General features: G+C 46.8%; 1 protein-coding gene across 3 annotated transcripts in view; it reads left to right on the forward strand.

Moving 5' to 3' along the window:
* The window catches only part of CNDP1 (carnosine dipeptidase 1), a 409207-nt gene that overhangs the window by 320545 nt on the left and 62152 nt on the right, over window positions 1–26510 (forward strand). For all 3 annotated transcript variants that reach the window (XM_069219416.1, XM_069219418.1, XM_069219417.1), the window contains exon 7: window positions 487–571. In XM_069219416.1, the coding sequence (XP_069075517.1) occupies window positions 487–571 (85 nt within the window). The remainder of the gene's footprint in view (window positions 1–486; window positions 572–26510) is intronic.

Here is a 26510-nt window from a genome sequence, read left to right on the forward strand (position 1 = left end):
CAGAGGAAGGAAATGTCTACTGTGCTAAGAAAACGCGAGCCTGGGGCTAGTTATCAAGCGTGAAGTCAGAAAAAGGAGAAATCACACATAAGTCGTTGAGTTTCTTACAATAAATAAATGTAAAAGTAGTGTAGAATATAGTTAAATTAGTCTTGTCAGACTCATATCTGTTAAAATGATCTCCTCTGATATCTGATTCAGACATGATTCCAAGTAGATCAGTACTTGAGACAGAGGGTCCGTGATGTTGGTGCTGGGTGGCGTGCGCGTGTTTCCACACACATTAGTGCCTTTTCTAGCATTGGCATGCACGCCAAGATCATCTGTGTTTACTTGGTAGCCCTGAGCTGCCAAGATATGGCAGGGATGCAGTGACCATGAATGTTTTGATCGTGGTAGGTCCATCAGCGTACACTTCTTAAGTAACACTTGTTCATGAAAGCATTTGTCTGCGCCCTCTTTACAGCGATGTTTCATTTTGTGTAGGTGGAAGGTGCTAAGAAGGATCTCCATTCGGGGACGTTTGGCGGCATCACTCATGAAGCAATGGGTGATTTGGTGGCTCTGCTCGGTAATTATCAGTTGATTAATTAATACAGTTTTGTTTTTCTCAAACTGGTACGTTCAAATGCAATATTAGACTTTATAGGTGTGTTCTACTTTAGATAATTTTGTGTAGAATTTACTAGTGAAAGATATACGTGTAGTACATTTACCTGTGCTTGCAAATATGGCTTGGTTAAATTGTTGATAATGTATTTTATTATTTTATTTTATTTACTTGTTATTTGGAGTTCAGAGAAAAACCCAGGGGCTCGTGAGGAATGTACAATAAAGGATTAGAAGTTCGTTCAAAATACATAAATTAAAGGTAGAACAAAACACAATTGGAAGGAAAATAGAGCAGACCAATAGAAAAAAATAACAAGATTTGTTTGGACTTTAACCTGGAAACTCCAGCAGAGTAGAAATATTGCTTAGAGCAAAAAACCTGTGAAAGAAAGCGAACCCTTGGGGAAGCATATACAAGTCAGGTACACGTTCAATGCAAAAATATAGCAACCAGCAAAAATATTCAAAGTACATAGAGCCTGATTTATGAAAAGTTAGCGCCGCCTTTACGTCATTTTTTGATGCAAAAGCGGCACAAAACCGTACAAAATATAAATATTATAATTTGCAAGCCACTGGACTAGGATTTCGCAATCTGATTCATTGGTACTTGCAGTGCTAAATTCTTTATTTTAAACCTTCTTTGATACATTTTCTGTAATGCAGCAAGTGGAGGATAGAATTCACGATTAAACTGTATCTCAAGAAAGCACCCAATGAGGTGTCTAGCTTTTTAGAAGTTCTTGAGACGGTGGTGCATTGGGGTAAATTAGCAAGGTGACCACTAAACCGGAGGTTTCTCGCTTATGCCAAGGTCAATAAAAACTGAATTTACTGGAACAGCCAGCCTAAGGGTGCGGTTTACAAAATGCAGAATAACAGTATGTTTAATATGCCTGTGAATGGGCAATGATGGAAAGGCGTCTAGTGCTACTTAAAGCATGTTTGGAAATGGTTATACGATGCTGATTATACAGTGCTGCTGGGCTATGCGACAGACGTTGTCATTATGGTTTAAGATGTTTGCCTTACTCCGGACGCTGCTAACAAACAAGCAGGATGTTGTGCGTGGGAAAGAAGAACGTCTGTACAAGTTTGCATGTGAGATTAGAAAAGGCTATACTAAGGCTACGACAGTGCCTGATCAGAACTTCCTCTTGCATAGCTAGTTTCTTCTTCACTTATTTTTCTTGCTAGTATATTCGAAACGCGTTCCTTACTTTCTGGGTGGCATTGTAACTTGTTAAATGTTCAGCCTTCTACATTCGCCAGATATTTGCACTGTGAGAATTTTGAGCTCTTAGGGGGTTATTCTAACTTTGGAGGAGTGTTAATCCGTCCCAAAAGTGACGGTAAAGTGACGGATATACCACCAGCCGTATTACGAGTTCCATAGGATATAATGGACTCGTAATACGGCTGGTGGTAAATCCGTCACTTTTCCGTCACTTTTGGGACGGATTAACACCTCCTCCAAAGTTAGAATAACCCCCTTAATGTGGGGCTGATAATCCTTCTTGCAGTGATGATACATGATGGATTTTCAGTTACGCTCCAGTTCACACCATCACATTACTAGAGGAACCTAAAGTGAGACCCACAACAAAGCAAGCACTCCTTCTATAACAATACTTAACAGACCCCACATAAACCAAATTCAAAGTAGGTCACATTTTACATGACGAAAACTAGCCTTTAAAAAAAACAAAACAATGCAACACCTCAAATCCATGCAGAAGCACAAAATATGGAATGACTAAGGTAAATGTAATATTTATGCAAATGACATAGTCAAACTCTGTGAATGTTAAACAAAGAGAAAGTCAAAATAATAACCACGTTGAGATGTGACCTGTAAGGGTGGGCAAACATGCAATTTTCAGTCAAACAAAATAACTGAAATCAGTTACACAAAATGTTTTCTTTTTAGTACATTATTTTAGTTGACTGTTTTTGGTCTGTGTTTCTTTATTGATTTTAACAACTACATACCGTATAATCAACGCACATTCTTGTATGTGTTACATTGGACATTCAATGAATTATCACAGTGGCATTACAGTGCGAATTGCCTTCTCCATTAGCGGAAAAAGAAGACACTCATTGGAGAGGAATAATTTTATTAAGAAACAAACACAGAACGTTCATTGAATTGGCCAGTAGAAAGTGTGCCACATCCAACATATCTCCAAGAGATGTGGTTGAGGAGGGGATAACCACCTCTGTGTGACAGTGGCCTTTCAAGTGCAGAGGCCAGGTGGAATGCCACAGGGGCAGCGGGAAACCCCAACGAGTTTCCGGCCTATCATACTATGTGGTAAGTGTATTTAGCGTATAGCAACCTAAGGCTAGTGCAGTAGTGGTGTAGAAAGATGGATGTCTGGTTCAGGGTGGCCTTTTAGTTGTTTTGGCCTCTTCCACCCTGAAGAAACCCTCCCATTGCAGTGGCGCTGTAGGGTTTCACTTGGGACCAGTGTATTTTTTGGTAGCTTCTAGTTCTGTGTACATTCCCCTTTTGACATTGTCAAGGCATCTGGTAAGTGAGGGAAGCAGGGAAGACTTCCGGCCCATTGCTATATGATGCTTTGCAAGTCCCATTGGAAGGTCTAGAAACCTGTGCATGTTTTTTATGGACTTGCAAGTCCCAACAGGAAGTGCGTGGGATCCAGAGAGATCTGTCTGCCTCCTATCTCTTAAATGCGTTGCACCCCATTCTAATATCCCATAACTTGTGGGCAAAGTGGGCAAAATCTGCATCCATTTCCTTGCACCTTGGGCAACTATCGAAGACAGTCAGGCACATACGTGTAAGCTAAGCAGGGTGTCAGATATGCTCGGTGTAGGCAATTGAAGTAGGAAACTTTTATGCGTGTGTTGTGCAAGATTCTTTTCACCATTTGTAGGAGGCTGGACTGGCTTGTAGTGAGTACCAAGGGGTACTTACACCTTGCACCAGGCCCAGGTATCCCTTATTAGTGTAGAGGGGTGTCTAGCAGCTTAGGCTGATAGAAAAGGTAGCTTAGCAGAGCAGCTTCGGCTGAACTAGGAGACGAGTGAAGCTCCTACAGTACCACTAGTGTCACTTGCACAATATCATAAGAAAACACAATACACAGATATACTAAAAATGAAGGTACTTTATTTTTATGACAATATGCCAAAGTATCTTAGTGAGTACCCTCAGTATGAGGATAGCAAATATACACAAGATATATGTACACAATACCAAAATATGCAGTAATAGCAATAGAAAACAGTGCAAACAATGTATAGTCACAATAGAATGTAATGGGGGCACATAGGGATAGGGGCAACACAAACCATATACTCTAGAAGTGGAATGCGAACCACGAAGGGACCCCAAACCTATGTGACCTTGTAGAGGGTCGCTGGGACTGTAAGAAAACAGTGAGGGTTAGAAAAATAGCCCACCCCAAGACCCTGAAAAGTGGGTGCAAAGTGCACCTAAGTTCCCCAAAGAGCACAGAAGTCGTGATAGGGGAATTCTGCAAGGAAGACCAACACCAGCAATGCAACAACGATGTATTTCCTGACGAGAGTACCTGTGGAACAAGGGGACCAAGTCCAAAAGTCACGATCAAGTCGGGAGTGGGCAGATGCCCAGGAAATGCCAGCTGTGGGTGCAAAGAAGCTGCCACTGGATGGTAGAAGCTGTGGATTCTGCAGGAACGACAAGGGCTAGAAACTTCCCCTCAGGAGGATAGATGTCCCACGTCGTGAAGAGTCGTGCAGAGGTGTTTCCGTGCAGAAAGACTACAAACAAGCCTTGCTAGCTGCAAGGGTAATGGTTAGGGTTTTTGGATGCTGCTGTGGCCCAGGAGGGACCAGGATGTTGCCAATTGCGTGAGGAGACAGAGGGGCCGTCCAGCAAGACAAAGAGCCCCCTCAGAAGCAAGCAGCACCCGCAGAAGTGCTGGAACAGGCACTACGAAGTGGAGTGAACCGGAGCTCACCCGAAGTCACAAATGAGAGTCCCACGACGCCGGAGGACAACTCAGGAGTTCTTGCACTGCAGGTTAGAGTGCCGGGGACCCAGGCTTGGCTGTGCACAAAGTAAATCCTGGAAGAGTGCACAGGAGCCGGAGTAGCTGCAAAACACGCGGTTCCCAGCAATGCAGTCTAGCGTGGGAGGCAAGGACTTACCTCCACCAAACTTGGACTGAAGAGACACTGGACTGTGGGAGTCACTTGGACAGAGTTGCTGAGTTCAAGGGACCTCGCTCGTCATGCTGAGAGGAGACCCAGAGGACCGGTGATGCAGTTCTTTGGTGCCTGCGGTTGCAGGGGGAAGATTCCGTCAACCCACAGGAGATTTCTTCAGAGCTTCTAGTGCAGAGAGGAGGCAGACTACCCCCACAGCATGCACCACCAGGAAAACAGTCGAGAAGGCGGAAGGATCAGCGTTACAAGGTCGCAGTAGTCGTCTTTGCTACTTTGTTGCAGTTTTGCAGGCTTCCAGTGCGGTCAGCAGTCGATTCCTTGGCAGAAGGTGAAGAGAGAGATGCAGAGGAACTCTGATGAGCTCTTGCATTCGTTATCTAAGGAATTCCCCAAAGCAGAGACCCTAAATAGCCAGAAAAGGAGGTTTGGCTACTTAGGAGAGAGGATAGGCTAGCAACACCTGAAGGAGCCTATCAGAAGGAGTCTCTGACGTCACCTGCTGGCACTGGCCACTCAGAGCAGTCCAGTGTGCCAGCAGCACCTCTGTTTCCAAGATGGCAGAGGTCTGGAGCACACTGGAGGAGCTCTGGGCACCTCCCAGGGGAGGTGCAGGTTAGGGGAGTGGTCACTCCCCTTTCCTTTGTCCAGTTTCGCGCCAGAGCAGGGCTGAGGGATCCCTGAACCGGTGCAGACTGGCTTATGCAGAGATGGGCACCATCTGTGCCCATCAAAGCATTTCCAGAGGCTGGGGGAGGCTACTCCTCCCCAGCCCTGACACCTTTTTCCAAAGGGAGAGGGTGTAACACCCTCTCTCTGAGGAAGTCCTTTGTTCTGCCTTCCTGGGCCAAGCCTGGCTGGACCCCAGGAGGGCAGAAACCTGTCTGAGGGGTTGGCAGCAGCAGCAGCTGCAGTGAAACCCCGGGAAAGGTAGTTTGGCTTTACCCGGGTCTGAGCTAGATACTCGGGGGATCATGGAATTGTCTCCCCAATGCCAGACAATTCCATGATCTTAGACATGTTACATGGCCATGTTCGAAGTTACCATTGTGACGCTATACATATGTCGTGACATATGTATAGTGCACGCGTGTAATGGTGTCCCCGTACTCACAAAGTCCGGGGAATTTGCCCTGAACAATGTGGGAGCACCTTGGCTAGTGCCAGGGTGCCCACACACTAAGTAACTTAGCACCCAACCTTTACCAGGTAAAGGTTAGACATATAGGTGACTTATAAGTTACTTAAGTGCAGTGGTAAATGGCTGTGAAATAACGTGGACGTTATTTCAATCAGGCTGCAATGGCAGGCCTGTGTAAGAATTGTCAGATCTCCCTATGGGTGGCACAAGAAATGCTGTAGCCCACAGGGAACTCCTGGAACCCCAATACCCTGGGTACCTCAGTACCATATACTAGGGAATTATAAGGGTGTTCCAGTATGGCAATGCAAATTGGTGAAATTGATCACTAGCCTGTTAGTGGCCATTTGTACAGAGAGAGCATAACCACTGAGGTTCTGGTTAGCAGAGCCTCAGTGAGACAGTTAGGCACCATACAGGGAACACATACATATAGGTCACAAACTTATGAGCACTGGGGTCCTGACTAGCAGGGTCCCAGTGACACATAACAAACATACTGAAAACATAGGGTCTTCACTATGAGCACTGGGCCCTGGCTAGCAGGATCCCAGTGAGACAGTGCAAACACCCTGACATACACTCACAAACAAGCCAAAAGTGGGGGTAACAAGGCTAGAAAGAGGCTACTTTCTCACACAACCCCCCCCCAAACGAAGGACAATAACGCTAACCTTGGCCAGTTGAGACTTTATTGTCTAAGTGGTGATAAGTAGAGAGTAGCTCTGCAATAGACTGGTTACTCCCTTTATCATCCACTATATGGTTACTTCCCTGTGGGGATGTAAACCACCCTGTTTGAAGTTTTTTAGCTAAGCAACAATGTGAAGATGTATTTTTAGAGTTTCTATCAGTAAGTTTTAGTTTAGAGCAGTGGGAATTATCCACTGAAACTATTTCTAGTGATGAGAATGCCAGACAGGGATGCTGTCTCAGTAAAGCCATAGCTGGGCAAAAACTTTGTCCATATGGCTGGAAGAGAGAACAGGGATGCTGTTTCTCTTGATTTGGAGCAGGGCAGGGATGCTGTCCTATGAGCTCCACACTAGGGCAGGGATGCTGTCCTAAGTGTTGTGAGGCAGTGCAGGGTTTCTGCACTAAAGTTTCTCTGGGAGGGTTGGAGGGATGCTCCATGTTAACTAAAATGGTGCTCTTTTTCTCACCAATGTTAGTTATCCCACAGAGAGGTACTTCTACCTCAGGGAGTACAGCTTTGCCAGCTGATGATTCCCTTGGAACAGGTGCCACCCCAGGAGAGGTTTCTCCCACCACAGGAATGATATCCTGATTGGCAGGGTGGTTAGGGGATACTGTGATACCCTTTTTACCTGTTGTTGGAGAGGGATCCTGAGTTTTCAGGCCTTCTCTCCTTTGCTTTTTCATTTCACTAGAAATGAGAGGGAACAATTCCTCAGAGATACCCAGCATGGTTGCATGGGCATAAAACTCTACATCAGCCCAACCTGAGGCCTCTAGGTCATTACCTAAGAGACAGTCTACAGGTAAGCTAGGTGATACTACCACCTGCTTAGGGCTAGTAACTCCACCCCAACTAAACTGAATTATAGCTAAGGGAAGAAACTTAGTGGAGTTATGGACATCAATAATCTTATACTGTTGTCCAATGATGTGTTGTTCAGGATGCACTAGGTTTTCAGTCACCAAAGTGATACTGGCACCTGTGTCCCTGTAGGCCAAGGCCTCAACACCATTTATTGAAACTGTCTGCCTGTACTTATCCATTGTAAGGGGACAAGCAGCCAGTGTGGCAAGGCCAATGCCACTAGGTGTGACAGAAACTGTCTTGGGACTAACTACCCCAGTTTCTATTATGGACCCATAAGTGAACCCAACTACACCCTTAACTTGACTGTTGCCAGCAGTCCCTCCATTAGTACCACTACTGCTAGGGGCACTAGAGCTTGATGTATTAGTGGTGGTAGGCTCAGGGGGTTTACCTGGACAGGACTTATCCCCTGGTCTATGGCCTCTGTTTTTACACACAAAGCACCAAGGCTTTTTAAATTGTGTAGGTTGAGAAGAAGAGGAAGAATTTGTTTTATCCCCACCCCCTGAAGAGTGTTTAAGATTTGAAGTGGGATCTTTGGTTTTACCCTTATCCCCATGTTTATCTTGAGATTTCTCACCATCTTTCTTCTTGCCATCCTTGTCACCACCTGTATGAACTTTTCTGTTCACTCTTGACTCCTGACCCATTTGTCTGCCTTCTTTCCCAATTCTTGGGGAGAGGTCAGATCTGAGTCCACTAGATACTGGTGCAACAAATCAGACACACAATTATTAAGAATATGCTCTCTCAGGATTAAGTTATACAGGCTTTCATAGTCAGAAACTTTACTGCCATGTAACCACCCCTCCAAGGCCTTCACTGAATGGTCAACAAAGTCTACCCAGTCTTGTGAAGACTCATTTTTGGTTTCTCTGAACTTCATCCTGTACTGTTCAGTGGTTAAGCCATAACCATCTAGGAGTGCATTCTTAAGAACTGTAAAATTATTGGCATCACTTTCTTTAACAGTAAGGAGCCTATCCCTACCCTTTCCACTGAAAGATAGCCATAGGATAGCAGCCCACTGCCTTTGAGGGACCTCCTGTACAACACAGGCCCTCTCAAGTGCAGCAAACCACTTGTTAATGTCATCCCCCTCCTTGTAAGGGGGAACTATCTTGTGCAGATTCCTAGAATCATGCTCTTTTGCAGGATGACTATTTGGAATACTACTGCTGCCACCATGGGGTCCTAACCCCAGCCTCTGCCTTTCTTTTTCTAAGTCAAAGGACTGCCTATCTATATCCAGCTGTTGCTTCTTGAGCTTCAGCCTGGATTGTTCCACTCTCAATCTATTGAGCTCCCTTTCTAATATTCTGTCTTCAGGGAGGGTGGGTTGGGCATGCCTTGACACAGAAGAATGGTGAGAATGAACAGAGGGAGACCTGGCCCTAACAGATGGCACACTAACATTCTGGCCTACAGAAGTAACACTCCCACTGTGATGAGAAGCAACACTATTAGTGTGATGTGAATTCACATCAGTACCAGCTATGCTAGGTGGCCTGCTAAGGGGCAGGTTGGGAAGGTTCCCTTCTAAATCGTTTGCTAGGGGTGCCCCAGGGTCAGATTGAGAACCATCAGCTAATTTCTCACCAGAAGTGCCACCTGAGGTCTTATCTTGTTCAATGAGCATATTAACTAACAGTTGTCTTGAGGGATTCTTCCCTACCCCTAAACCTCTATCTATGCAGAGACTCCTTGCTTCCTTCCAGCTAAGGTTGTCATAAGCTATGCTGGCCAGATCAAGAGTTTGGCCTGTACCAGACATGATAGAAAAGGTTTTAAGGGACAGAAAAAGAGAGAAAAAGTTTTCAGAACTTTTTAAAGGACAGAAAAAAAACTTTTAAAACTTTTAAAGAACTTTTTGAAAGTTTTAGAGGTACTTTTCAGCACTTAGCAAAGAAGTGAGAGAAGAAAAGCAAAACTTTTTGGTTAGGTGTACATACACTGAACTTGTTTTGTATATTTTTCTCCTATGAAAAGTACAATATGACAAAATGGTAAGTAGTTGCAAAGTACTTATCCCACCGCTGCACAACCAATGTAGGAGGCTGGACTGGCTTGTAGTGAGTACCAAGGGGTACTTACACCTTGCACCAGGCCCAGGTATCCCTAATTAGTGTAGAGGGGTGTCTAGCAGCTTAGGCTGATAGAAAAGGTAGCTTAGCAGTGCAGCTTAGGCTGAACTAGGAGACGAGTGAAGCTCCTATAGTACCACTAGTGTCACTTGCACAATATCATAAGAAAACACAATACACAGATATACTAAAAATAAAGGTACTTTATTTTTATGACAATATGCCAAAGTATCTCAGTGAGTACCCTCAGTATGAGGATAGCAAATATACACAAGATATATGTACACAATACCAAAATATGCAGTAATAGCAATAGAAAACAGTGCAAACAATGTATAGTCACAATAGAATGCAATAGGGCACTGAGGGATAGGGGCAACACAAACCATATACTCTAGAAGTGGAATGCGAACCATGAAGGGACCCCAAACCTATGTGACCTTGTAGAGGGTCACTGGGACTGTAAGAAAACAGTGAGGGTTAGAAAAATAGCCCACCCCAAGACCCTGAAAAGTGGGTGCAAAGTGCACCTAAGTTCCCCAAAGAGCACAGAAGTCGTGATAGGGGAATTCTGCAAGGAAGACCAACACCAGCAATGCAACAACGATGGATTTCCTGACGAGAGTACCTGTGGAACAAGGGGACCAAGTCCAAAAGTCACGATCAAGTCAGGAGTGGGCAGATGCCCAGGAAATGCCAGCTGTGGGTGCAAAGAAGCTGCCACCGGATGGTAGAAGCTGTGGATTCTGCAGGAACGACAAGGGCTAGAAACTTCCCCTTGGAGGATGGATGTCCCACGTTGTGAAGAGTCGTGCAGAGGTGTTTCCGTGCAGAAAGACCGCAAACAAGCTAGCTAGCTGCAAGGGTCGCAGTTAGGGTTTTTGGATGCTGCTGTGGCCCAGGAGGGACCAGGATGTCGGCAATTGCGTGACGAGACAGAGGGGGTGTCCAGGAAGACAAAGAGCCCACTCAGAAGCAAGCAGCACCCACAGAAGTGCCGGAACAGGCACCATGAAGTGGAGTGAACCAGAGCTCACCCGAAGTCACAAATGAGAGTCCCACGATGCCGGAGGACAACTCAGGAGGTCGTGCACTGCAGGTTAGAGTGCCGGGGACCCAGGCTTGGCTCTGCACAATGGAAATCATGGAAGAGTGCACAGGAGCCGGAGTAGCTGCAAAAGACGCGGTTCCCAGCAATGCAGTCTAGCCTGGGGAGGCAAGGACTTACCTCCACCAAACTTGGACTGAAGAGTCACTGGACTGTGGGAGTCACTTGGACAGAGTTGCTGAGTTCAAGGGACCTCGCTCGTCATGCTGAGAGGAGACCCAGAGGACCGGTGATGCAGTTCTTTGGTGCCTGCGGTTGCAGGGGGAAGATTCCGTTGACCCACGGGAGATGTCTTCGGAGCTTCTAGTGCAGAGAGGAGGCAGACTACCCCCACAGCATGCACCACCAGGAAAACAGTCGAGAAGGCGGCAGGATCAGCGTTACAAGGTCGCAGTAGTCGTCTTTGCTACTTTGTTGCAGTTTTGCAGGCTTCCAGTGCGGTCAGCAGTCGATTCCTTGGCAGAAAGTGAAGAGAGAAATGCAGAGGAACTCAGATGAGCTCTTGCATTCGTTATCTAAGGAATTCCCCAAAGCAGAGACCCTAAATAGCCAGAAAAGGAGGTTTGGCTACTTACGAGAGAGGATAGGCTAGCAACACCTGAAGGAGCCTATCAGAAGGAGTCTCTGACATCACCTGCTGGCACTGGCCACTCAGAGCAGTCCAGTGTGCCAGCAGCACCTCTGTTTCCAAGATGGCAGAGGTCTGGAGCACACTGGAGGAGCTCTGGGCACCTCCCAGGGGAGGTGCAGGTCAGGGGAGTGGTCACTCCCCTTTCCTTTGTCCAGTTTCGCGCCAGAGCAGGGCTGAGGGATCCCTGAACCGGTGCAGACTGGCTTATGCAGAGATGGGCACCATCTGTGCCCATCAAAGCATTTCCAGAGGCTGGGGGAGGCTACTCCTCCCCAGCCCTGACACCTTTTTCCAAAGGGAGAGGGTGTAACACCCTCTCTCTGAGGAAGTCCTTTGTTCTGCCTTCCTGGGCCAAGCCTGGCTGGAAGCCCAGGAGGGCAGAAACCTGTCTGAGGGGTTGGCAGCAGCAGCAGCTGCAGTGAAACCCTGGGAAAGGTAGTTTGGCAGTACCCGGGTCTGAGCTAGAGACTCGGGGATCATGGAATTGTCTCCCCAATGCCAGAATGGCATTGGGGTGACAATTCCATGATCTTAGACATGTTACATGGCCATGTTCGGAGTTACCATTGTGACGCTATACATATGTCGTAACATATGTATAGTGCACACGTGTAATGGTGTCCCCGCACTCACAAAGTCCGGGGAATTTGCCCTGAACAATGTGGGAGCACCTTGGCTAGTGCCAGGGTGCCCACACACTAAGTAACTTAGCACCCAACCTTTACCAGGTAAAGGTTAGATGTATAGGTGACTTATAAGTTACTTATGTGCAGTGGTAAATGGCTGTGAAATAACGTGGACGTTATTTCACTCAGGCTGCAAGGGCAGGCCTGTGTAAGAATTGTCAGATCTCCCTATGGGTGGCACAAGAAATGCTGCAGCCCATAGGGATCTCCTGGAACCCCAATACCCTGGGTACCGCAGTACCATATACTAGGGAATTATATGGGTGTTCCAGTATGCCAATGCAAATTGGTGAAATTGGTCACTTGCCTGTTAGTGACTATTTGTACAGAGAGAGCATAACCACTGAGGTTCTGGTTAGCAGAGCCTCAGTGAGACAGTTAGGCACCACACAGGGAACACATACATATAGGTCACAAAATTATGAGCACTGGGGTCCTGACTAGCAGGGTCCCAGTGACACATAACAAACATACTGAAAACATAGGGTCTTCACTATGAGCACTGGGCCCTGGCTAGCAGGATCCCAGTGAGACAGCGAAAACACCTTGACATACACTCACAAACAGGCCAAAAGTGGGGGTAACAAGGCTAGAAAGAGGCTACTTTCTCACACCATAGATAGGCAGTATCCCGCGGGGTGTCTGATAGCTCTTGACCTGTTTTCTCTTCCCATTTTTCTTTTAGCAGGACTAAGTTCGACTTCTCTGTCTCCTGCACTGCTTTATAGAGGCATGTCACTAATTCCCGGGGCCCTGCTGTGTACCAGTAGAGATTGGAAATCCTGTGATGTTTCCCATCATGTGTTTTATTCCAAAGCATAGATAATTGGCGGGCTAGGGCAAAGTACAGTAGGAATCTGCTGGGTCAGAGCCCCACAACAGCTTCTGCATCTTCAAAAGATTGGAGTCCAGCCTCTGTACAGGGTCTAAGTTCATGCAGTGCACAAAAGTCCCTGCAGCCTTGCACCACCCAGATTGGGAGATCGAGAGCAGAGGATATAGGGTCAGCCATTCCACTCATGCCCCTCTTCCAGCGCCATGTTGCCACCTGCAAGAGAGAATCACCCCGTCCCATTATTTATATGTTCCTCCTGCGTTGAGCCCACCAGCCACTCCAACATAAGTCCCGTTGAGGGAGAGGAAAAACTCTGTGCCTGCCCAATCCCCATGTCAGTGCAATCAACAAGGATTGGAGTTCCTTAACAAAATGTCTACCCAGTCACATCAGGACCATGAAGAAGTACAGCAGACGAGAAAGCACCAGTATCTTAGCAATCACGATAAATCCCATATGTGATGGGGTAGTCCACACCAGAAGAGAAGAGAAGCAGATGTCAGTGCCTGGTCCAAGTCACCAGTTATCACATTGCTGTCTGAGTGATAGACAGGCATTTTTAAGTACTGAAGTGCCAGACCAGCAGTGTAAGTGGTAACGTTGTTGATTGTGCATCAGGCAGTGTAGTGAGGGGAAAGAGGCAGGCCACATTCCAGTGGATGTTAGGGCTGAGACCCTGCCAAATTCATCTACTAAAGCCATCATGTTAGGTACAATACATTGGACATAAATTAGGCCATCATCGGTATATAGGGAAATTATGTCGGAGCCCCTTGACTGCAATGCCCTTGCCAAAGGTTTCATGGCTGACGCTAACATGATGGGGGGGGAGAGTGGGCTACCCTAGCAGGTACCCCTTGTAGGAAAGTACCATCTTGCCTGGCATGTTACCCCCATATTTCACTGTATATATGTTGTTTTAGTTGTATGTGTCACTGAGACCCTGCCAGCCAGGGCCCCAGTGCTCATAAGTGTGCCCTGTATGTGTTACCTGTGTTATGACTAACTGTCTCACTGAGGCTCTGCTAACCAGAACCTCAGTGGTTATGCTCTCTCATTTCTTTCAAATTGTCACTAACAGGCTAGTGACCAATTTTACCAATTTACATAGGCATACTGGAACACCCTTATAATTCCCTAGTATATGGTACTGAGGTACCCAGGGTATTGGGGTTCCAGGAGATCCCTATGGGCTGCAGCATTTCTTTTGCCACCCATAGGGAGCTCTGACAATTCTTACACAGGCCTGCCACTGCAGCCTGAGTGAAATAACATCCATGTTATTTCACAGCCATTTTACACTGCACATAAGTAACTTATAAGTCACCTATATGTCTAACCTTTACCTGGTAAAGGTTGGGTGCTAAGTTACTTAGTGTGTGGGCACCCTGGCACTAGCCAAGGTGCTCCCACATTGTTCAGGGCAAATTCCCCGGACTTTGTGAGTGCGGGGACACCATTACACGCATGCACTACATATAGGTCACTACCTATGTGTAGCTTCACAATGGTAACTCCGAATATGGCCATGTAACATGTCTAAGATCATGGAATTGCCCCCTCTATGCCATCCTGGCATTGTTGGTACAATCCCATGATCCCACGGGTCTGTAGCACAGACCCTGGTACTGCCAAACTGCCTTTTCAGGGGTTTCACTGCAGCTGCTGCTGCTGCCAACCCTTCAGACAGGTTTCTGCCCTCCTGGGGTCCAGCCAGGCTTGGCCCAGGAAGGCAGAACAAAGGACTTCCTCAGAGAGAGGGTGTTACACCCTCTCCCTTTGGAAAATGGTGTGAAGGCAGGGGAGGAGTAGCCTCCCCCAGCCTCTGGAAATGCTTTCATGGGCACACATGGTGCCCATTTCTGCATAAGCCAGTCTACACCGGTTCAGGGACCCCTCAGCCCTGCTCTGGCGCGACACTGGACAAAGGGAAGGGGAGTGACCACTCCCCTGACCTGCACCTCCCCTGGGAGGTGCCCAAAGCTCCTCCAGTGTGCTCCAGACCTCTGCCATCTTGGAAACAGAGGTGCTGCTGGCCCACTGGACTGCTCTGAGTGGCCAGTGCCAGCAGGTGACGTCAGAGACTCCTTCTGATAGGCTCTTACCTGTGTTGCTAGCCTATCCTCCTTCCTAATTAGCCAAACCTCCTTTTCTTGGTATTTAGGGTCTCTGCTTTGGGGAATTCTGTAGATAACGAATGCAAGAGCTCATCAGAGTTCCTCTGCATCTCTCTCTTCACCTTCTGCCAAGGAATCGACTGCTGACCGCGCTGGAAGCCTGCAAAACTGCAACAAAGTAGCGAAGACGACTACTGCAACTCTGTAACACTGATCCTGCCGCCTTCTCGACTGTTTTCCTGGTGGTGCATGCTGTGGGGGTAGTCTGCCTCCTCTCTGCACTAGAAGCTCCGAAGAAATCTCCCGTGGGTTGACGGAATCTTCCCCCTGCAACCGCAGGCACCAAAGAACTGCATCACCGGTACCCTGGGTCTCCTCTCAGCATGACGAGCGAGGTCCCTTAAATCCAGCAACTCTGTCCAAGTGACTCCCACAGTCCAGTGACTCTTCAGTCCAAGTTTGGTGGAGGTAAGTCCTTGCCTCCCCACGCCAGACTGCATTGCTGGGAACCGTGTCTTTTGCAGCTACTCCGGCCTCTGTGCACTTCTGGCGGAAATCCTTTGTGCACAGCCAAGCCTGGGTCCACGGCACTTTAACCTGCATTGCACGACCTCCTGAGTTGTCCTCCGGCGACGTGGGACTCCTTTGTGTAACTTCGGGTGAGCACCGTTTCACTCCTCTTCGTAGTGCTTGTTCTGGCACTTCTGCGGGTGCTGCCTGCTTCTGAGAGGGCTCCTCGTCCTGCTGGGCGCCCCCTCTGTCCCCTGACGCAATTTGCGACATTCTGGTCCCTCTTGGGCTACAGCAGCATCCAAAAACCCTAACCGCATGACTTGCAGCTAGCAAGGCTTGTTTGTGGTCTTTCTTCAGGAAAACATTTCTGCACGACTCTCCACAGCGTGGGGCATCCATCCTCCAAAGGGAAAGTTTCTAGCCCTTGTCGTTCCTGCAGAATCCTCAGCTTCTACTGTCCAGTAGCAGCTTCTTTGCACCCACAGCTGGCATTTCCTGGGCATCTTCCCATCTCCGACTTGCTTGTGACTTTTGGACTTGGTCCCCTTGTTCCACAGGTACCCTCGTTTGGAAATCCATTGTTGTTGCATTGCTGATTTGTGTCTTTCCTGCAGAATTCCCCTATCACGACTTCTGTGCTCTTTGGGGAACTTTAGTGCACTTTGCACTCACTTTTCAGGGTCTTGGGGTGGGCTATTTTTCTAACCCGCACTGTTTTCTTACAGTCCCAGCGACCCTCTACAAGGTCACATAGGTTTGGGGTCCATTTGTGGTTCGCATTCCACTTTTGGAGTATATGGTTTGTGTTGCCCCTATCCCTATGTGTCTCCATTGCATCCTATTGTAACTATACATTGTTTGCACTGTTTTCTAATACTATACTGCATATTTTTGGTATTGTGTACATATATCTTGTGTATATTTGCTATCCTCATACTGAGGGTACTCACTGAGATACTTTTGGCATATTGTCATAAAAATAAAGTACCTTTATTTTTAGTATATCTGTGTATTGTGTTTTCTTATGATATTGTGCATATGACACTAGTGGTACTGAAGGAGCTTCACTCGTCTCCTAGTTCAGCCTAAGCTGCTAGACACCCTATACACTAATAAGGGATACCTGGGCCTGGTGCAAGGTGTAAGTACCCCTTGGTACTCACTACAAGCCAGACCAGCCTCCTACATTGGTTGTGCAGCGGTGGGATAAGTACTTTGTAACTACTTACCACTTTTGTCATTGTACTTTTATAAGAGAAAAATATACAAAACAAGTTCAGTGTATGTACACCTAACCAAAAAGTTTTGCATTTCTTTTCTCACTTCTTTTCTAAAGTGCTGAAAAGTACCTCTAACTTTCTAAAAAGTTCTTAAAAAGTTTAAAAAGTTTTTTTCTGTCTTTCCAAAAGTTCTGAAAAACTTTTACTTCCTTTTTCTATCACCTAAACACTTTCTAAAAATGTCTGGCACAGGCCAAACTGTTGATCTGTCCAAACTTGCTTATGATCACCTTAGCTGGAAAGGAGCAAGGAGTCTCTGCATAGAAAGAGGTTTAAGTGTAGGGAAGAATCCCCCTAGAGAACTGTTGGTGAATATGCTTGTTGAACAGGATAAGGCCAGAGCTGGCACTCCTGTTGAAAAGTTAGCTGATGGTTGCCACTCTGATTCTGGGGCACCCCTAGCAAAAGATGTGAGAGGGAAGATTTCCAGCCTGCCCCCTAGCAAGCCACCTAGCATAGCTGGTACTGATGTAGAGTCACACCATACTGATAGTGTTGTCTCACATCACAGTAAGAGTATCCCTTCTCATCATAGTAGAAGTGCTGTTTCTGTTAGCCAAGTTGTTAAGGTGCCATCTGTTAGGGCCAGGTCTCCTTCTGTTCAATCTCAGCATACTTCTGTCTCTAGACATGCCTCACCCACCCACCCTGATGACAGAGTGTTAGAAAGGGAGCTCAATAGATTGAGAGTGGAACAAACCAGACTGAAGCTCAAGAAGCAAGAGCTGGATTTGGATAGGCAGTCCTTAGAAGTGGAAAGAGAAAGACAGAAATTGGGTTTAGAAACCCATGGTGGCAGCAGCAGTATTCCCATAGTCATCCTGCAAAAGAGCATGATTCCAGGAATCTGCACAAGATAGTTCCCCCTTATAAGGAGGGGGATGACATTAACAAGTGGTTTGCTGCACTTGAGAGGGCCTGTGTTGTACAGGATGTCCGTCAAAGGCAGTGGGCTGCTATCCTATGACTATAATTTAGTGGAAAGGGTAGGGATAGGCTCCTTACTGTAAAAGAAAGTGATGCCAATAATTTTGCAGTTCTTAAGAATGCACTCCTAGATGGTTATGGCTTAACCACTGAACAGTACAGGATGAAGTTCAGAGAAACCAAAAAGGAGTCTTCACAAGACTGGGTAGACTTTGTTGACCATTCAGTGAAGGCCTTGGAGGGGTGGTTACATGGCAGTAAAGTTACTGATTATGAAAGCCTGTATAACTTAATCCTGAGAGAGCATATACTTAATAACTGTGTGTCTGATTTGTTACACCAGTACCTGGTGGACTCTGATCTGACCTCTCCCCAAGAATTGGGAAAGAAGGCAGACAAATGGGTCAGAACAAGGGTGAACAGAAAAGTTCATACAGGGGGTGACAAAGATGGCAAGAAGAAGGATGGTAAGTCTTCTGACAAGGGTGGGGACAAATCTAAAAATGAGTCTTCATCAGGCCCACAAAAACACTCTGGTGGGGGTGGTGGGCACAAATCCTCTTCAAATCAAAACAAAGAAAAGAAACCATGGTGCTATTTATGTAAAATAAAAGGCCATTGGACAACAGATCCCAGTTGTCCAAAGAAAAGCACCAAGCCTCCTACCACTACAACCCCTGCTGCTACACCTAGTGCCCCTACTAATAGCAGTGGTGGTGGGAGCAAACCTACTAATAGCCAATCCAAGGGAGTAGCTGGGCTCACTTTTGGTAACTTAGTTGGGGTTGGTCTTGTTAGGGAGACCACAGAGGCTGTGTTAGTCTCTGAGGGGGCTATTGATTTAGCCACCTTAGTTGCTTGTCCCCTTAACATGGATAAGTACAAGCAACTACCCCTAATAAATGGTGTTGAGGTTCAGGCCTACAGGGACACAGGTGCCAGTGTTACAATGGTAATAGAGAAACTGGTCCACCCTGAACAACACCTACTTGGTCACCAGTACCAAGTAACAGATGCTCACAACAACACACTTAGCCACCCCATGGCTGTTGTAAATCTCAACTGGGGGGGGGGGGGGTTACTGGTCCAAAGAAAGTTGTGGTTGCCTCAGATTTACCTGTAGACTGTCTACTTGGAAATGATTTAGAGACATCAGCTTGGTCAGATGTGGAGTTGGAGGCCCATGCAGCAATGCTGGGCATTCCAGGGCATATTTTTGCTTTGACAAGGGCTCAGGCCAAAAAGCAAAAAGGACAGGGTGACTTGGATCCTGGATGAATGGACCAAGTGCTCCCTAAAGCTAGGGCTAGTAGAAGTAAAGCACTACCTACTATCCCTCCCTCTACAGTGGATTCTTCTTCTGAGGAAGAAGAATTTCCACCCTGTGCAGAACCTACACCAGAGGAGCTGGAAGCAGACACTGCTGAGCTTTTGGGTGAAGGGGTCCTGCCAGGGAGGAGCTGAGTGTGGCACAGCAGACCTGTCCCACACTAGAGGGTCTAAGGCAGCAAGCTGTCAAACAAGCAAATGGGGATGTCAGTGACTCTCACAGAGTTTATTGGGAGGACAACCTTTTGTACACTGAAGCAAGGGATCCAAAACCTGGAGCTGCCAGGAGATTGGTGATTCCTCAGGAGGACAGAAAGTTCCTCCTAACTTTAGCCCACGACATTCCCCTAGCTGGACATTTGGGGCAAATGAAAACTTGGGACAGGCTTGTTCCCTTGTTTCATTGGCCTAGAATGTCAGAGGACACAAAGGAATTTTGTAAGTCCTGTGAAACCTGTCAAGCCAGTGGCAAGACTGGTGGTTCTTCAAAGGCACCCCTTATTCCACTGCCTGTGGTTGGGGTTCCCTTTGAAAGGGTAGGGGTTGACATAGTTGGCCCCCTTGACCCTCCTACTGCTTCAGGCAATAGGTTTATCTTGGTGGTAGTGGACCATGCCACCAGATATCCTGAAGCAATTCCTCTAAGGACCACTACAGCTCCTGCAGTGGCAAAGGCCCTCCTGGGAATCTTTTCCAGGGTGGGCTTCCCAAAAGAGGTGGTATCAGACAGGGGAAGCAATTTCATGTCTGCTTACTTAAAGGCCATGTGGAAGGAGTGTGGTGTTACATACAAGTTCACTACACCCTATCATCCACAAACAAATGGACTGGTGGAGAGATTTAACAAAACTCTCAAAGGCATGATTATGGGACTCCCTGAAAAACTCCGCAGGAGATGGGATATCCTGTTACCATGCCTCCTTTTTGCTTACAGGGAGGTACCCCAAAAAGGAGTGGGCTTTAGCCCCTTTGAACTCCTATTTGGACACCCTGTGAGAGGTCCTCTAACACTTGTTAAGGAGGGTTGGGAACAACCTTTAAAAGCTCCAAAACAAGACATAGTGGACTATGTACTTGGCCTCAGATCAAGGATGGCTGAGTACATGAAAAAGGCCAGTAAAAACCTTCAGGCCAGCCAAGAGCTCCAAAAGCAATGGCATGACCAGAAGGCTGTTTTGGTTCAGAACCAACCAGGGCAGAAAGTATGGGTCTTGGAGCCTGTGGCCCCAAGAGCACTCCAAGATAAATGGAGTGGACCCCACACAATTGTTGAGAAAAAGGGTGAAGTCACCTACTTAGTTGACTTAGGCACTGCCAGGAGTCCCCTTAGGGTGCTCCATGTCAATCGGCTGAAACCCTACTATGACAGGGCTGATCTCACCCTGCACATGGCAACAGATGAGGGACAGGAAGAAGAGAGTGACCCTCTCCCTGATCTCTTCTCTTCCACAGAACAAGATGCTCTAGTGGAAGGTGTTGTACTGGCAGATTGTCTTACTGCAGAGCAGAAAGACCACTGCATAAATCTCCTGGGTCAGTTTTCTGAACTCTTTTCTACTGTGCCAGGCACCACTTCTTGGTGTGAGCACACTATAGATACTGGAGACAGCTTGCCTGTCAAAAGTAAGATCTATAGGCAGCCTGACCATGTCAGAGACTGCATAAAACAAGAGGTGCAGAAAATGTTAGAACTAGGAGTGGTTGAGCACTCTGAAAGTCCATGGGCCTCTCCTGTGGAACTTGTACCAAAACCTCATTCCAAAGATGGAAAGAAGGAAATGCGGTTTTGTGTAGACTATAGAGGCCTCAACCAAGTAACCAAAGCTGATGCTCACCCTATACCCAGGGCAGATGAGCTCATAGATACACTGGCATCTGCCAAGTATCTAAGCACTTTTGACTTGACTGCAGGGTATTGGCAGATCAAATTATCAGAAGATGCAAAAGCAAAAACTGCATTTTCAACCATTGGAGGCCATTACCAATTCACAGTAATGCCTTTTGGATTGAAAAATGCACCTGCTACTTTTCAAAGGTTGGTGAATACAGTCCTGCAAGGGCTGGAGGCTTTTAGTGCAGCATATCTAGATGATATAGCTGTCTTTAGCTCCAGCTGGGATGATCACCTGGTCCACCTATGGAAAGTTTTGGAGGTCCTGCAAAAGGCAGGCCTCACTATCAAGGCTTCAAAGTGCCAGATAGGGCAGGGGAAGGTGGTTTATCTGGGACACCTGGTAGGTGGAGAACAGATTTCACCACCTCAGGGGAAAATCCAAACTATTATAGATTGGGTTCCCCCTACTACTCAGACTCAGGTGAGATCCTTTTTAGGCCTCACTGGGTACTATAGGAGGTTCATAAAGAACTATGGCTCCATTGCAGCCCCTCTTAATGACCTCACTTCAAAGAAAATGCCTAAAAAGGTATTGTGGACAGCTAGCTGTCAGAAAGCTTTTGAGGAGCTGAAGCAGGCCATGTCCTCTGCACCTGTCCTGAAAAGCCCCTGTTACTCCCAAAAAATCATTGTCCAAACTGATGCATCTGAATTAGGGGTAGGGGCAGTCCTTTCACAACTTAATTCTGAGGGCCAGAATCAACCTGTTGCTTTTATCAGCAGGAGGTTGACCCCCTAGAGAAAAGCGTTGGTCTGCCATAGAGAGGGAGGCCTTTCCTCTGGTCTGGGCACTGAAGAAGTTGAGGCCATACCTGTTTGGCACTCACTTCATTGTTCAGACAGATCACAAACCTCTACTTTGGCTAAAACAAATGAAAGGTGAAAATCCTAAATTGTTGAGGTGGTCTATATCCCTACAGGGAATGGACTATACAGTGGAACATAGACCTGGGAGTACCCACTCCAATGCAGATGGACTCTCCAGATATTTCCACTTAGACAATGAAGACTCATCAGGTCATGGCTAGTCTTATTGTCCTTCGTTTGGGGGGGGGGGGTTGTGTAGGAAAGTACCATCTTGCCTGGCATGTTACCCCCATATTTCACTGTATATATGTTGTTTTAGTTGTATGTGTCACTGGGACCCTGCCAGCCAGGGCCCCAGTGCTCATAAGTGTGCCTTGTATGTGTTACCTGTGTTATGACTAACTGTCTCACTGAGGCTCTGCTAACCAGAACCTCAGTGGTTATGCTCTCTCATTTCTTTCAAATTGTCACTAACAGGCTAGTGACCAATTTTACCAATTTACATTGACATACTGGAACACCCTTATAATTCCCTAGTATATGGTACTGAGGTACCCAGGGTATTGGGGTTCCAGGAGATCCCTATGGGCTGCAGCATTTCTTTTGCCACCCATAGGGAGCTCTGACAATTCTTACACAGGCCTGCCACTGCAGCCTGAGTGAAATAACGTCCACGTTATTTCACAGCCATTTTACACTGCACTTAAGTAACTTATAAGTCACCTATATGTCTAACCTTTACCTGGTAAAGGTTGGGTGCTAAGTTACTTAGTGTGTGGGCACCCTGGCACTAGCCAAGGTGCCCCCACATTGTTCAGGGCCAATTCCCCGGACTTTGTGAGTGCGGGGACACCATTACACGCGTGCACTACATATAGGTCACTACCTATATGTAGCTTCCCAATGGTAACTCCGAATATGGCCATGTAACATGTCTAAGATCATGGAATTGCCTCCTCTATGCCATCCTGGCATTGTTGGTACAATCCCATGATCCCACGGGTCTGTAGCACAGACCTGGGTACTGCCAAACAGCCTTTTCAGGGGTTTCACTGCAGCTGCTGCCAACCCCTCAGACAGGTTTCTGCCCTCCTGGGGTCCAGCCAGGCTTGGCCCAGGAAGGCAGAACAAAGGACTTCCTCAGAGAGAGGGTGTTACACCCTCTCCCTTTGGAAAATGATGTGAAGGCAGGGGAGGAGTAGCCTCCCCCAGCCTCTGGAAATGCTTTCATGGGCACACATGGTGCCCATTTCTGCAAAAGCCAGTCTACACCGGTTCAGGGACCCCTCAGCCCTGCTCTGGCGCGAAACTGGACAAAGGGAAGGGGAGTGACCACTCCCCTGACCTGCACCTCCCCTGGGAGGTGCCCAGAGCTCCTCCAGTGTGCTCCAGACCTCTGACATCTTGGAAACAGAGGTGCTGCTGGCACACTGGACTGGATGCAGTCCAGTGACTCTTCAGTCCAAGTTTGGTGGAGGTAAGTCCTTGCCTCCCCATGCCAGACTGCATTGCTGGGAACCGCGTCTTTTGCAGCTACTCCGGCCTCTGTGCACTTCTGGCGGAAATCCTTTGTGCACAGCCAAGCCTGGGTCCACGGCACTCTAACCTGCATTGCACGACCTCCTGAGTTGTCCTCCGGCGACGTGGGACTCCTTTGTGGAGTTGTCCACTTCTGCGGGTGCTGCCTGCTTCTGAGAGGGCTCCTCGTCCTGCTGGGCGCCCCCTCTGTCCCCTGACGCAATTGGCGACATCCTGGTCCCTCCTGGGCCACAGCAGCATCCAAAAACCCTAACCACACGACTTGCAGCTAGCAAGGCTTGTTTGCGGTCTTTCTTCAGGAAAACACTTCTGCACGACTCTCCATGGCGTGGGGCATCCATCCTCCAAAGGGGAAGTTTCTAGCCCTTGTCGTTCCTGCAGAATCCTCAGCTTCTACTGTCCAGTAGCAGCTTCTTTGCACCCACAGCTGGCATTTCCTGGGCATCTGCCCATCTCCGACTTGCTTGTGACTTTTGGACTTGGTCCCCTTGTTCCACAGGTACCCTCGTTTGGAAATCCATCGTTGTTGCATTGCTGATTTGTGTCTTTCCTGCAGAATTCCCCTATCACGACTTCTATGCTCTTTGGGGAACTTTAGTGCACTTTTCACTCACTTTTCAGGGTCTTGGGGTGGGCTTTTTTTCTAACCCGCACTGTTTTCTTACAGTCCCAGCGACCCTCTACAAGGTCACATAGGTTTGGGGTCCATTCGTGGTTCGCATTCCAATTTTGGAGTATATGGTTTTTGTTGCCCCTATCCCTATGTGTCCCCATTGCATCCTATTGTAACTATACATTGTTTGCACTGTTTTCTAATACTATACTGCATATTTTTGGTATTGTGTACATATATCTTGTGTATATTTGCTATCCTCATACTGAGGGTACTCACTGAGATACTTTTGGCATATTGTCATAAAAATAAAGTACCTTTATTTTTAGTATATCTGTGTATTGTGTTTTCTTATGATATTGTGCATATGACACTAGTAGTACTGTAGGAGCTTCACTCGTCTCCTAGTTCAGCCTAAGCTGCTCTGCTAAGCTACCATTATCTATCAGCCTAAGCTGCTAGACACCCTATACACTAATAAGGGATACCTGAGCCTGGTGCAAGGTGTAAGTACCCCTTGGTACTCACTACAAGCCAGACCAGCCTCCTACACCCCTGTCTAGTCTTATGGGTTCAGAGATCACTTATCTGGTTTTCACTCTCACCATTGGGACGTCATATAGCAACCCAAAATAAGAGAGGAACCCACCCCACAGGTGTAATTTCTACATCACTGCCAGCAGGTATGGCCACCCCAGTGTATCAAATGCCTTCTCAATATTGAGAAAGGGCACCCAAGGGGTGACCCCTGAGGCATGCACCTACTACATTATCAGATATCAATGGCAGAGGTTTAGCAATGTGCTTCTGCTCAGTATAACCCCATTTTGGCCCAATACCACACTTGTCTGGGCTACAGACACCAATCGGTTTGCCAAGGTTTTACCCAGTATCTTATAATCTAAATTTAGAAGTGATAATGGGCAATTGGTACAAATTAACAGTCAGTCTCTATAAGGCTTTGGGAGGACTGTGATTTTCGCTTCTTTCTTGGATGCCCCTTGGCTCAAGCCATTTCGTACACTTGCATTATCTTGAGGACAAATTGCTGCACATAAGTGGCATAGAACTCCAACTGTAATCTGTCCAAGCCCTGCGTCTGACCTTGTGCTACTTGTTTAATCGCTGCAGGTATCTCTTCCACTATTAGGGGAACATCCAATTCCATCCACTTTAAGTGAGGCAGTGTTGAAAAGTACCCAGCACCCAAGTATTCCTTATTGGTGATGTCATCCACCTCCCATCTGGGGTTGTACAGGCCAATGTAAAACTCAGTGAATGTCGCATTAATCTCTGCTTGGGTCTTAATTATCCTCCTTTGGCAGGACCTTATTGCACCGTGTTACATCAGGCATCCTTGGCATGGTTTCCCCAGACTTTTTTGCCTTCTGACTTCCTGTTTGCTGATTTCCTTTTTGCTGTCTTTAGGACTCTGGGCACTTTACCACTGCTGACCAGTGCTAACGTACATTTGCTGTTTCCCTACAGCATGTTACCATTGGCCTATCCACAATTGGCATATTTAATTTACTTATAAGTCCTTAGTAAAGTGCATTACATGTACCCAGAGCCTGTAAATTAAATGCTATTAGTGGGCCTGTAGCACTGATTGTGCCACCCACTTAAGTAGCCCTTTTAACAAGACTCAGGCCTGCCATAGCAGAGACTGTATGTGCAGTTTAAAACTGCCATGGGGACCTGGCTAGTTGACCCCCTTGCCAGGCCCAAACCTTCCTTTTTAATACATATAAGTCACCCCTAAGATAGGCTCTGGACAGGTCCAAGGCCAGGGTGCAGTATACTTAAGACGTTGGACATGTACTTTTAAGTTTTACATGTCCAGTTAGTGAAAAACACTTATTTGTTTTCCACTACTGCTAGGCCCATAGGTTAACATTGGTATTGCCTTATTACCTTTTTTAAGTGTAATTTCAAATTGGAAAGTGATGGGACCCCCAAGTTTGGTGTCTCTGGATTCACAATTTAAAATCACAACTTATGGTGAAGTCGGGTTTTAAATTATAATTCTGAAAATGCCACTTTTAGGAACTTTGTATTTTCTTACTTTCAACTATCTAGTGCTTCTGCATGTCTGAATACAAATCTGGGAGGGTGCCAGTTGGGCTCTTGTGCATTTCCTCCAGAGAGCCACACACAATGGGGAGCTTAGTTGTGACTGAGTGACCATCTGCATGTTGATGGGCTGGATCGGAGGGACACTTACACCTGAATGGGTTGGTGTCCTGAAGAAGGTGAGCCACCCGGGTTCGGGCTGCATGTCACCGAAAGGGTACATCTGCACTAATATTCAAGACAAGGACATTTGTTAAAATCAATATGGACACTGCATCTGCATCATAACTGATTGTTTCATCTAACAGCAAAAAGGACCTAAGGACACATCTTACATTTTTTTTTTTTAAAGAATAGGAAATGACTATCAGAAAGCTGGCTAAATAAGAAATTACAATATATGTTGGGTATACTGAAGTCTGTATATTACAATCCTGTGAGTCCTTAGAGAATTATGTTAGGTCCTTGTCAGTTACGAATGTTTATTGGCATGAGTGTTTTAGCATGAGTGTGATCTTTGCTTTTTAGTCTGTGCATTTATTCCAGGGTTCACAAATAGCTGGGTTATTAGTTTG

Source organism: Pleurodeles waltl, chromosome 2_2 (genome assembly GCF_031143425.1).
Source record: "Pleurodeles waltl isolate 20211129_DDA chromosome 2_2, aPleWal1.hap1.20221129, whole genome shotgun sequence".
In the NCBI taxonomy this organism is placed as follows: Eukaryota; Metazoa; Chordata; class Amphibia; order Caudata; family Salamandridae; genus Pleurodeles; species Pleurodeles waltl.